This window comes from Hippoglossus hippoglossus, chromosome 4 (assembly GCF_009819705.1).
Source record: "Hippoglossus hippoglossus isolate fHipHip1 chromosome 4, fHipHip1.pri, whole genome shotgun sequence".
NCBI lineage: Eukaryota > Metazoa > Chordata > Actinopteri > Pleuronectiformes > Pleuronectidae > Hippoglossus > Hippoglossus hippoglossus.
The window spans coordinates 22,891,379-22,904,477 of NC_047154.1; the positions used below are offsets into that span (position 1 = coordinate 22,891,379).

General features: G+C 43.2%; 1 protein-coding gene across 1 annotated transcript in view; it reads right to left on the reverse strand.

Annotated features, from left to right (window-relative positions):
- LOC117759856 (ephrin type-B receptor 1-like) overlaps positions 1-13,099 on the reverse strand; it is a 76,563-nt gene that overhangs the window by 15,511 nt on the left and 47,953 nt on the right. Inside the window, exons 10-14 of the mRNA XM_034582318.1 lie at positions 7,649-7,814; positions 7,139-7,244; positions 6,618-6,676; positions 6,343-6,540; positions 867-1,114 (exon numbers count right to left, since the gene is read on the reverse strand). Coding sequence (XP_034438209.1) covers positions 867-1,114; positions 6,343-6,540; positions 6,618-6,676; positions 7,139-7,244; positions 7,649-7,814 — 777 coding nt within the window. The remainder of the gene's footprint in view (positions 1-866; positions 1,115-6,342; positions 6,541-6,617; positions 6,677-7,138; positions 7,245-7,648; positions 7,815-13,099) is intronic.

The following is a 13,099-nucleotide window of genomic DNA, read 5'->3' on the forward strand; positions in this document are numbered from 1 at the left end:
TCAATGCTTGGTTTACATGTTTGTGGTTATTTCATAAGGGAAAATGTCCACGTTAACCTCAATTCATTTTAAGTTCTCACAGTTTTCTATTTCAATCCTGTTTGTTTTTTCTCTTTGCTGGAATCTGTTATCTATCTCACAGACTTGACTTCTGACTCCTGTAAGATATCGTCTCCTATACATATATATAGCAGGACGTGCATGTTATTCTTCATCACGTCAGTGTTTTTGTGTTATTTTTGGAGGTGCAGACTTTTTTTAAGGAGACATTTCTGCCACCGAGGACCTTGTGATATGATTGAAAGCGAGAACGTGGACCTTAACTAATGAAGACACATTTCCTCAGTCGGCTTCTTACGATGACTGATGGGTCCTTCGTGATCACACTGACACTTTTTTTTTGTTGCTTCACTTCTGAGACTCTGTCTCTTCTTGCTGGTTTGAAGTCGAACATTTGAAGGGTTTGTTTTTACATTTGATTGTTGCTTATTTATTCATGAATATTTAATGGTATGGTGGAATTTTCAAGGGGCTTTAAGTTGAGACTGTTTTGTCAAATACTATTTTTAGATTAACGAATGAACTCATTTCTTTAGTCCCTGAGGTGCTTCGGAATCATGAAAAGTATCTTAACATCTACATTTCCATGGCAACTGCGCAAATTCAATCTGATGAGGACCAGGTGATTGGATAGAAATCTCCAGAATAAGTTCAACTGTTTGGCCTGAACACTGTGAGCTTGCGTCTGTCCACTCTTGCAGAAAGTCTGACCTGGCACCTGAAGACAGGTTGGACCAATCACAGCCTTAAATATGATATAAAGTGCCGGAGTTCACTGCGTGTGCTTGTGTGGATTTGTTATTTACCCGGAGAAACGAGTCCAGAGCTCCGTTCTCCATCATCTCCGTGATGATCATCGTGGGCCGGCTCTTGGTGACCACGCCCTCCAGTCTGATGATGTTCGGTTGGTCAAACTGGCCCATGATTGACGCCTCGGACAAGAAGTCCCTCCTCTGCCTCTCGGAGTAGCCCACCTTCAGGGTCTTGATGGCCACGGAAATTTCCTTTTTCCCAACGGGCTTCAGGCGGCCTTTGTACACCTCGCCGAACTCACCTAAGACAAAAATGACAAGGTACTTTTCAGAGAACAGTGACCCTGTTACATTTAAAAGTCAAACATTATGATGTAGAACGGGTCAGTTGTGAAATCAGATTGTAACAACTGGTGCAAGCAAGGTAGACAACATCTCTGAGAACAGGACCCACATATACTGGCTGAGAAAAAGCAAAATGCAGTTTAGTGATTTATTTCAAAGTGAAGACAAGGCCTCGGGGAAGGTGAAGCAGTAAAGGAAGCTCCAAGACTAGGAAACAAATCCAGGAGGCAGAGGCAAGAATCCAAAAATCCACAAAAAGCAGGCGAGAAGGTCAAAATACAAAAAATACACACAGGAACCAAGGAAAGAAAGTTGAATAGAAAACGTGAACGCATCTGAGAGGGAGAAAGACAAGGAGATGTAATGAACTCATCAACAAACCAGACAACTAAAGACAGGAAATAAAACTATAAATAATCTAACAAATAAAACAGGAAAAACTAAAGAGATGGACTGAAGTTCACATTATTTGGGCACCTTTTACTTATATTCTAAATGAAACGATTCATCTAACTGTAATGACGGGTCTACAAGTCATGTTAATCACACGAACCACTGATGAGGCAACAGCCACAAAACCATGTTTTAGTTTGGACAGTCTGCTTCCTGTTTACAGTGGCATGCACATAACCAGTGTCGGTGAATAGTCATGTGATATGTGCGTAAATATCATTGGCTGTATGAATCAAGGTTTGAAAACTGTCTTCTCTTGAATGACCAGCAGAGGGCGACTACACAGGTTGCAAAAAAAAAGAAGCAATTTTATATAGAAGTCTATGAGAAAATGACTCTTCTTCTCATTTGATTTATAACGTCAGTAAATATTTATCCCATTTAGAGTCAAAAAGACGATTTACAGTCTGCATTTGGGGCGTCGATACTGTGATTGACAGCTAGTACTGTCCAATGGGTGCAAGTCACAGGTGTAGGAGGGCTATAGTGTCCTCAAGCTCCTTAGTTAGGCTCCACCCCCTGGTCCCCCAGGGGAAAAAAGGTGACTTCTGGATTCAAAAACCAAAATGGCGCTAGACGCAATGCCAATGTCAAAGCAGCAGCTCACAATCCAATGGGCGGCGTCATGGGGGGTTGTCACTTGGTTAGTGTGGACGAGGAGTTTCTGATACAGAGCTAAGGAACTTGTCCTGATGGAGATAGTTTTAGTTTTTAGACGAGACGGCTGAGACGAGAAGGAGAAGCTACATCCTCAGTCTCACACTGAGCAGCTCTGTTGATGCAAACTGAAGTTTTTCGCTCAGAGGCACATTAATGGGATGTTTTTGGAGACTGAAAGAACAACAAAAATGAAATCCCCTCAAGAACTACTTTCAGGGATAAGAGAAGTGCTGCGTGGCAAATGAAATAAAAGAGACAGAGTCAACAGTGTCATTATTATGTCTACGGTTCTTGGTCACAACCATCAGTCACGTCTTGTTTTAAGCAAAGGCAGCCAGGTGCCCTCGTGGAGAAGCAGAAACAGACTGTACTGAAACATAAAGTTCACGAGTTCAACCCCTGCCTGCAGTTTGTCTTGTAGCTAAAACACTTTTATGACTTGTACCAATAATATATTGAGCTGAGATCTCTGTGGCCACTGTATTTTCTAAATAGGTAAAAATCTAGGCATTCGATTCCTGACCAGAAATAACTCTTAGGTCATAAACATACATGCAGGAGAGGCCAAGACTGTGAGACTCCCCAGTGTTAGTTATTTACTTATGAAGACCTTGGTTAGTACTGTCACCTCACAGCAAGAACTGCTGCCTCCTCCCACACTCCAGAGACAAGCAGGTTGGTATTAGGTTGATCTGAGACTCTTAAGCCCATTTCACACTTGTTCTGAAGTAAACAGATTCGCCAGAGAATTTGTAAATACACGTCTTGTTGGAAGAAACTCAACACAGCAGCATAGAAACTCTACGCCCACTAGTGTTTTGGTGGTGTAATTGCAGGGGGACGCACACGCACCTATCGGCTACATGCGTACCTGCAGCGTAACTTTGACGCAAAACCATGAATCGGCATTAAATTGACCGTAGGCTGTGTCCAAGGTGACCCCCGCCGCTCGTCCAATATCAGCAGGGATTTGTTCCCAGCCCCCCCACAACCCTTAAAGCACGAGCTGCACAGATAATGGATGGATTGATGGTTACAGAGACTTGCTCATGTGTCGTGTTTCTTTATGCAATGCGTTTAAACCTCAATGAACTTGCTCGATGTACAGAAAATGTCCTTTCTGTGCAGACTCTTGATGTATTTTGTCACAATAAACGCAGCCATATGCTGCTCTGGGATATGAAAATTGAATATCACTTCAAAATAAAAGTCCTCATCGCCGAGATAAAAAATCGCTGCGTGAATAATGGATGAGTGATGGGAATTGGATGACAGGCTGTGTCGTCCTGTCTCTGTGTGATCTCTGCTCCGCATCTCACTGCTCATTAAAATATATCTACTGTCAGTGCTGTAAACCAGGAGACGGAGGGAATGACAGAGGGAAAAATAAAAGAGAGGACGCAGGAGGGAAGGAGTGAGATGAGAGGCGGTCAAGGAGAGGGTGGAGCACTGGAGAAAATACTGAGTATAATAAATCTCATCTTAAATCTACAGTATTTCTAAATGTACTGTACTCAAAGTAAATTTGCGGAGCTGTCAGGTGAGATATAATTGCTTATTTCTACACTTCTTACAGTGGGAGTGATAGTAACAAGGAAGGAAGAAAGGAGCGGGGCGTTTTCACAGAGGAAGCGAGAGTAAGGTGAGATATTTTTATTATCTCCTCAGGGTGCTGTCTCCTTTTTATCTTCCCTCCTCAATCTGTTGTTCTATGCCCTCCCCACAAAACCCTGCTTCTTTGTTTTAGCATTTCTCTCCCAGCAAACAAGCTCTGAAACTCCAGAGACGCTGAATCATAGAGAGGGATGAAGATAACAGGAAATAATCAAAGAAAGACGGAGAGAAACCGTCGTGATGGGGAAGGGAAGAGAAAGAAAGGGCGGGTTCACTTTCTATCACGGCAGAATGGGAGAGATTTCAGGCTTTTAAGGGCTCACAGTCCGGCCACATCTCATATCACCCCGGCCTCATATTTTCCCCTCTATCCCCCCCCCCCCCGTCGTTTTCATAGCTCCTCTGTCACCTCTAGCTGAGGTGAGAAACCTTCCCCTGAGAGAAATAAAGCGAGAAACGGAGGGATTACAGAAATCCTCTCACAGTGGCTCAACAGTCCAAAGCCCAGAGCACACACCCGCAGCGCTGAGGGTCTCAATCTGGTTCGTGACCTTTTTCACCCAGAGCTCCGCGGCCATTTGGGTTTGATTGGCTTCGGTTTACTGAAAATAAAATTTTGAGATATCAGGGGTATAACATGTGAAGTAAAAACATTCCTCCATCTAAGATGGGCTGAGGCCAAAAAGAACTCGCCTTGAATAGAAAAACGTGCAAAAGTTCAGTAATTACTTTGATATAGCAAAAGCACGCAGTTGTTTTTTCAGATTAAAGTATATTTGCAGACACAAGCTGTTGTGGAAAAAGTGAAGAATATACTGGAATGAAAGAATCATTGGCAGATGCACTGTTTGCAGTCATGTCTGCCTGCAGCCAGCGGGAATATACAGAAGGTTTAACCCTCCTGGAGCAGCTGCGGTTTCGACTCAGCCACAGGTTCGATTCCGACCCAGGTCACCTGTTCTTTTGCTGTATGTGTTCACTCTCTCTCTCGCTCTCTCTGTCCCTCCCCTCATTTCATTTCCCATCAATAACGGTATAAAATGCCTAAAAAACATCTTAAAAGAAAACAAATTAAGTCTCAACCTGGACAGTAATTTTTAACAGCTGTGGTGAAAACACATTGACATGTCTTCTCTTTAAGTTTCAGTATTTAAGAACAGAATGCAGCAATTAAACTGTTAAGATGGCCTCATATACACAAATGTATTTTATGTGTTGTTCTCCAAGACTACATCCGTACTAGTGTTATGTGTTATAAAACTAAAACCATCTCTGTCCAGACAAGCACATCACGTGACCACTGTCCACTGGACAGGCGGGTGTGTGTCTCCTACAGCAGCTGGTTGAAAACTTTGAGTTAAACTAATGAGAAACAACAGTGGTGAAAAGTAAGAGTGAGGATTTCTGAATTGAGTTTGAGTAAGTGAGCGAGTTGTTTAAGTTTCCAAACTAAAACTTCTTCAGTATTTACAGCAGTAAACTAGTGACAAATACAAAGATTATATAAGGCTTTAAATATTTAAAGTTGAGATTATTTGAGAGCACCTTTGTAATTTAATTTTTCTACATGTAGCCCAAAAGATGATATCCTGCTTAATTAATGATAACTGGATTTATTCCTAAATTCATGTTGTGCTGTCACTGGACGTTCACACCGTGCCCACAGTGAACTCATCTCTGACCTTGTGATTTTAAGAATGTTTTCCAAATTTATATTTGATGTTTGTTTTGTATGTTATTATGTTTAAAGTTCATTATTCGGGGATCAGAGGTAAAACGAAGCACTTGTTGCTCGGAACTGCACATTTTCCCTAATTTTTCCTTTCATGCTTCCATCTCTTTTCCCCCCCCTTTTCCCATCCAGCAGATGAAATGCAAAACTGCAACTGCACCAAAAATATTCCAGGGGAAGCTCTGGGACTTCACATCCAACATTTGCCGAACATCACACAGCATTTTTACAGTGCGAGCGCGGATAGCCAAAGAGAATGCATGAAGACAGTTTTAATTTATTCCTGTGAAAGTTTTCCGCATGAATAAAACATCTCTCCTGACTTCAAAGAGAAAAAAAATAAAGCAAAAAAAATAATAAATCGGGATTGTGCGTTTCCAGATCTTTTCTCATCGACACAAAAAGTTTGGCAGTCGAAGAAATTGATTAATTTACTGAGTATCTGCCGCTTCATGTGACAGTTGGTCTCATTAAGGAAGCCGAGGTTTACTCTTCTAACTCAACCCCTTTGATGCAGTTTAAAGTCGCTGTGGCCTGCGACTTTCTTCTCACTCTTCAACTCTTCAACGCTCTCGCACAAATAGAACGAATGCACGATGTTTTTGATGAAAAATAATCAGGCGATTGTTGAGTTTTTCTTCAAACAGACGATTGAAACACCACGAGACAGAGGAGTCAGAGGGTAAGCCAGAGGTTTAGGGATATTTTGTCTATGAATATCTCTACCTGATCCGACTACTTCCTCTATTTTCACACAGGACGGGTCGATTTCCTTGGCAAACTCCCGCACCGCCTCGTTGGGGTCCTCGTAGGTGAAGGGGTCGATGTAGATCTTGACCCCCGGTGAACTGTGACCCTCAGACAGGGTGGGAAAGGTCACGGTGGGGGTGGGGCCGCTGAACATGTCAGGCCTCAGAGTCGCCTCTGAAGAGAAGATGAGAAAGTTCAAATATAAAGGTTGATGTGTGGGAGTAGATGTTATTTAATAAGTGAACACGTACCTCCTGTGTTGTACTGCGGCAGCTTGTCACCGTACAAACTCTCCTTCAGCTGCCGTCTCCTGCAGACAACAACGTGCACGGAGAGATTTTATGGACAAAAGTGGCAAGAAAACAGAAATTTAGTCTGAAATGTAGTTTCATTCTTTCTTCAACTGGGTCGAGATAAAATAAAGAGTCTAAAAAAGTTTTTTAGTATTCATTAATATTTGGTGACTGTACTGTTCCGTGTGTGCTGCTTTTATTTTGGAATGGAACCAAAGAAATGCATTGCATCATGCTATAAACAGAGGAGGCAGCGTGTTGCTCTTCACGGGGCTTCACAGACTTCAAGTGTTTCACAGAGTGTCTCCACTTTAAAACTGTTATGCAATCAAATGGAAAAATAGAAGTGCACCACAGCAATTTCATTAGATCTCCAAACTTGTGCCTCTAATTCTGGGGATTATACATTTATACACATGTATGCAGAATGTTCGGTTGCATATGTAAAAGATGCATGTGTGTGTGTGTGTGTGTGTTACCTGGAACAGATGATGGCGATAGCAACCAATGAGACGATACACACTCCAGCCACTAAAGAGCCGGCAATCATGGAGAGCTGCTGTCCCAGCTCTGACTTATACTCATCTACACAAACACAGACACACACAAACACGAGAAGACAAATTGGATAGAGGGGTATTATTTTTATATTTTTAAGACGCTCTCACATACACACAACCGAGAATATCTGGAAGGCAAAATATACACCTGGCAGTTTCTCCCTATAATACACACATAAAATATCATTACAGGCCACAGACAGATTTTCACTCTTGCTCAACCTCACACAAATCTCTCTCTCTTAGTCCTGCACTCTTTCCTCCACACCATAAAAACGCTGCTCGCCCACACACACACACACACACACACACACACACACACACACACACACACACACACACACACACACACACACACACACACACACACACACACACACACACACACACACACACACACACACTTTAACCAAACACTAACCCACTTACCGTCGGTGAGTGTTTGGAAGAGCATCTCTCTGCTGTAGGCTCCGTAGCCAGCCACAGTGCGGGCCCTCACCTGGACCACGTAGCCGGTTCCAGGCCTCAGTCCCTCCAGAACCATGTTGGGCGCCTCGCTCTGGACCACTGAGCTGTTCAGGTGCGATGACTGGGACTGCAGGACGGTGCAGAGACAGGTGGTCATGTTTCACGGTCGGCCAAGACGCAGTATAATACTAAAAGGAGACTGAAGATTTTGGCTTTCAGCTGACACGAGATTAATTAGTTCGGACTTCAAACTCTACAGACGTCCTGGCAGGACCGAGCAGCTGCAACATCTGGAGTTTTAATTCAATCTTAGATCTTTATCACACCAAGCCGGTCTCTATCACGTTCTTTTTAATTTCCCCAATTCTTTCCAACAGTTAAAAAAAAGGACAGTTGAAATAACTTCAACTACTTTTGGTTTCTAAAAGCTTAAAGGGTCTCTGTCTGTCCCAATTTATATGTTCATACATTTAAAAACATTACAATAAAATAACGTTTTGCATTTTTACCCTGTGGTAGATTGTAGATTTAAAAAAATTAAAGTTTATCCCGAGAAACCAAGTTGTAGCAACTATTAATAAAAGATGCAGCTAAGCAGAGTCTTTATTGTGACACATTTCAAAACAGAACCGTTTGTGGCTCAACATGAACCAGTGAAGTTCACTCTGATCCAAACAGAGACCACCTCCCTGGTCAGAGGCAAGTTTCAACACCTGTAATTTCGGTTCAGACTAAACTGAAAAGTCAGAAGGTTCAGACCAAACAAGGCAGGAGCTAAAACCTTTTGGGTTGAAAAACACAAACTGATGCTCTTAAATGCAGCTTACTGACCATTTCACAACCTCTTTCCTTCGTCATCACTTCATCTACCCTCCTGTCATCATTCATTTTGCCCCTCCACTCCCTTCTTCATATTTCTCTTGCCTAATCCTCTTAAATCCTTTCTTCTTTCTCCTCCTTCATGCTGCTTCCCATCTCCCTCCTATCCTCTTTTCATTCTTTCCCCTTTTTTCCTGCAAACACGTCATCCCTCCGGCGCTCTGTGGTTAATTAGCTGTTGCCCAGAGCGATGGGTCTACCTGAGCGTCTGTCCCCCCTCTCCCCCACCGCCGCCCTCCTCCCGAGGTGGATTAGCCATCAGACGTATCAGGTCCATCTCATAAAGCCTCGGCTACAACGTTTTACCTCCATCTCCGTCTGCCCTCCTTCTGTGCTTCCCGTCACCCATGTCTCACAGATAAAAAGGTTTTTACTGCGGCAGAGTCGGAAGCGGTCCAGAGAGAGACAGATATGGTGTGATGATGGCATGAAAGGAGTGGGAGCGAATCAGGCTGCGAGGATGAAGGAGGCGGAAGGGTCGACAGCAGAGCTCGGAGGAGAGGAGGAGAGATGATGAAGGTGATGAGGAGAGTTCATCGGGGGGGAAAAGTGGGAAGAGAGCGATGGTTGGTGGAGGTTAGAGAGAAGGAGGGTTATCAAATGAAAACTGGGTTCGAGACGATTGAGATTTATTAGCGTTAACATTATTATTCTTATTAACAATCATCTTAATACTGTGGTTATTATCATATGAGATGTCAATGTCATTGCTGCATACACACAGGAGCTTGATCTATGGAGGATGACTGTGGATTAGGAGGTAGAGCCACAGGCGCTGCAGTTTTTTATCTGAGAGAAATAGGTAACCAGAGGGTCGGTGGTTTGATCCCTGCCTCCTCCCATGTCAAAGTGGGCAACACACTGAACCCTAAATGGTCCCTGAAGGCTGTTCCATTAGAGTAGGAGTACGGCTTGATAAAAAAGCTCTGTGGATAGAACACAGAAGACATGAATTAGGTCCTTTTACCATATAGATCTATGTATAGGGTTGGGTACCGAAACCTACCGGATCAAATCCCAATGCAGAGTTCGGTTTAGCACCAGTATCGGGGAAAAAAAACCCAAACGAGAACAAACCCTTTCTCTATATACGGAAAATTGTACGACAACCAGACTCGACTAATCCTCCTGTGATAATAAGGACGAGACAACTGTAGAGTTGCTGAGGGGGAATAAGATATAGAGAGTTATATTTAGGAGTGACCACAGAAATGGGGAGTGTTGTGTCAGGGTTGGGGTTTGGAGGTGTGTGTGTGTGTGTGTGTGTGTGTGTGTGTTTGAGTGATGGGGGTGGGCTCTATGCTTGCCACAGCGAAGAGGTTAGGGGACAGCCCATCTGGGAATGTCTGGTAGCCAGAGATAAGTAGTGGGGGGAAAATCCTGCCTCCCTGCACCATATCAAATTTACTACATTAAAACCTCATTATCTACAGAGTGGCTAAGAGGGTAGGAGGAGGTGAGGGAGTGGGGGTGGGGCTGGTGGAGGAAGAGGAGGAGGAGAAAATGGAGAAAAGGAAGGTGGAGAAATGACAAAGTAGCAGAAAAAGGAGGTGCGCTGCAGTTGTCTGGCTTATCAAACTGCTCCCTGAGGACGTCTTCACTTGGAGCCAGGAGCTAAAATTAGTCACTTTATGCCTTCGGCTTGTCTACAGCGTAAAATACAGCATTTCTCTCTTCTTCAGATGAATATCAAGGATAGAAGAATGACAAGAGGAGACAATGAGAAGACAAACTTTAAGTCTCTGAGTCGGAATCTTAATTGGCTTCCATGTTAAATAACCTGAAAGCAAAAGGCTGCAGAAAATACGGCCGACTTACAATAAAGTCGCTGCCCTGATTTTTTTTTACTAAGTGCTGGTTTTTATCTGTGACTGTCAGACTGCAGCTACAGTTCATCTCCCAGAGTGCACTGCTCCACTCTGTCCTCGACTCAGTCTAATTGCACTCCGAGAGGCAGAGTCCCAAACTTTTTTCGCTTTCTTTGTCTGCTGCTCCTGGAACTTTCTCCGTTACCAGAACTTTGGAATATATGGGAGCTAAGCAGCACCCCCCCACCTCGTGAGGAACACTCGTATTGTAGAAGATTCTTCTCCTCTTGTTTACACCAATATCACCGCGTGAGATCTTTTACCTGTTTTCATTATTGTGAGGAGCAGTACAACCTGGTTTCTAAGTGTTTTATCTGTTCTGAATTGTTGTGGCAAGAAGGTTTGAGGAGATTTAAACAGACACTCCAGCACAAATAAAAAAGCCTTGTTTAACTGCAGTTTTCAACATATTTAAAATATGTAAAAAGTGTATTGTCATGAGTTGGGACTTATTCGGACTAAAGTAGGCTACATACTCAAATACATTTTTTTTTTATCATTTTCAACAACCAGAACTCTTCCCTAAGACGTTTCGCAGCAGGCAAACTACTTCAGCTTTTACTCTTGAGAGGAGACTCAGTATTTTCATGACAACAACAAGTGACTCTTCAGAAAAATGTAAACAGCTCATTCTACGACTTGCTGAATAGTTTTTTCTGACAAGGACAATCAGCAGTGAGTTTGAATTACAGTGAGCTCTGCACAGAAGGATCTGCAAACGTTTCCCTCTTGGAATGATGATAAAAGGCATAAATCCACTTCACTAATTGTAGATGAATCCCACTCAATGAGCTCTGGAAGATCTCTTTGTGTAACATTTCCTAGTTATGACCTAGCTTCCATTGCATCGCACATTAGACACTGGATCTGCATGTGTTGATCATCTTAAGTAGCATTTCCTAACATAAGAGTCAGATGGAGAAAAGCCTGGTTGGAATATAACATGGTTAAGACTTTAATCTCATTAAAATACATACCTGTAGGAGGCCAAGGTTATGAATGATGATTGCAAACAAAGATTATTGGTTAATTTGCTTTGGTTAAGTAGTTGAAAGCAATTATCCAAAGCATCAACATACATGTTGGGAGGCGTACCTCAGAGTTGTTGTTTAATTACTAAGTGATGAATGGTTGTGTTACTGCTGTATTTAAACAGTCACGTAGGATTTTACATGAGGATACTGATCAACGCCACGATCTCTCAAAGCAGCGATAATATCCCCAACAATAAAAAAAACGACACACAAACACATTTTCTCTCTTCCTCCTGTGCAGCGCGGTGAAATCACAGCCGCATACTCCGTTGTGCAGGAAAATTGAAATCTGTGAGCGAGCCCTCTGGAGTCATGGACTTTACTCAGCGTGCCCGAGTGTTTTCATCAAAGAGAATAGATAAGAAAGAGAACTGACGAGAGTCTCCAGCATTTAAAGTTTGCACTTTCTGTTTGGAGACTTTCAGCGAGTTAAGGAATGTCAGTAAGTATTAAGAAAAGGAAAGAAATTAGTGCAGAGAAATGATGTGGTTTCCCCCAAAGAATGCCAAAAACTATTTTCTGTAAAAAAGGAAAAAAAAAACTAAGATGGCAGGGATTCAAAATGTGGGCAGTGGACGAGGAGGCATCTTGTACCTTTCTGTGCATCCTACACAATCCCTCGTAGGTGCTTGGCTCGTTGTCTTTTTATCCGACTGCGGTGAAAGTCGATCCGTCTTTGCAAGCAGTTGGCTCGGCTTCAGAAAAAGATGAGGATATTCTGGGTGCCTAGCTTTAGGTGATATAGATACGCTTTTAATTCTTCTTCTTCAAACAGGCATCGCTTTCCATTGACTGAATAACAAAGAGAGACAAGATGTGCAGCCACAAATTGCCGTTTCTTTTAGTTTTTTTTCTCCCTTCTTTCTCCGAGCAGCATGTCTTTGATGGGAAAGCAATCAGGTCTTCAACGATTCGCCCCCTGAATCAGAAGCCGTCATTGGTGCCCCAGGTTTGAAGGTCTTTGATCACTGCACTCTGACAGCGTTCTGCGCCGCCGTCTCCTGGTTCTTACAGGTTTAAGACCTTGTCCACAACAGAACAGCTGGAGGCCTGATTGCTTCAGTCAGACAGCCTCACGGAGCACAGGAGTTTAGGAGCTGGGATTTCAACAGCCTCCACTACAGCAGAGATTGTAAATCGCTGCTTTAGTCTTTTTGTCGTTAAGAGATTCAGATACGGAGATAGTGCTCTCAAGATGTCTGGAAGAGGGGGGGTGACACTTTTCATCATCGCATTCATGTTTTATTCTCCTTTGCAAAACACGGAGGGGTTGATAGTTACTGTTGCTGCTACAGGACCTGTCTTCCATCTTCCTTCAAATCTGAACAGGAGCCTGAGCAGTGAGGAATCAACATGAGTTACGGTGAGCCGCAGTTCATCAGTGTCTATTTGTGGAAGTGGTGGGCATTCGTCCTGGCAGCCTCCAGATTCTGGCTGTTGATTTCTCCTCCCTGGTCCGGCTCCAGGGGGCGGCACTGGTCTCCCTGCCGTGCTGGAGCAGGGATCTGGTGTTTTTAATTCAGGTTCGGTGAATTCACAAAGGACGCACAAAGTCCTCGACAATGACAAAGTCTCAGAAGGGGCCAATCACAGCCTGACACGCCTTGAGCCAATCACCTGTAAGCTGTCAA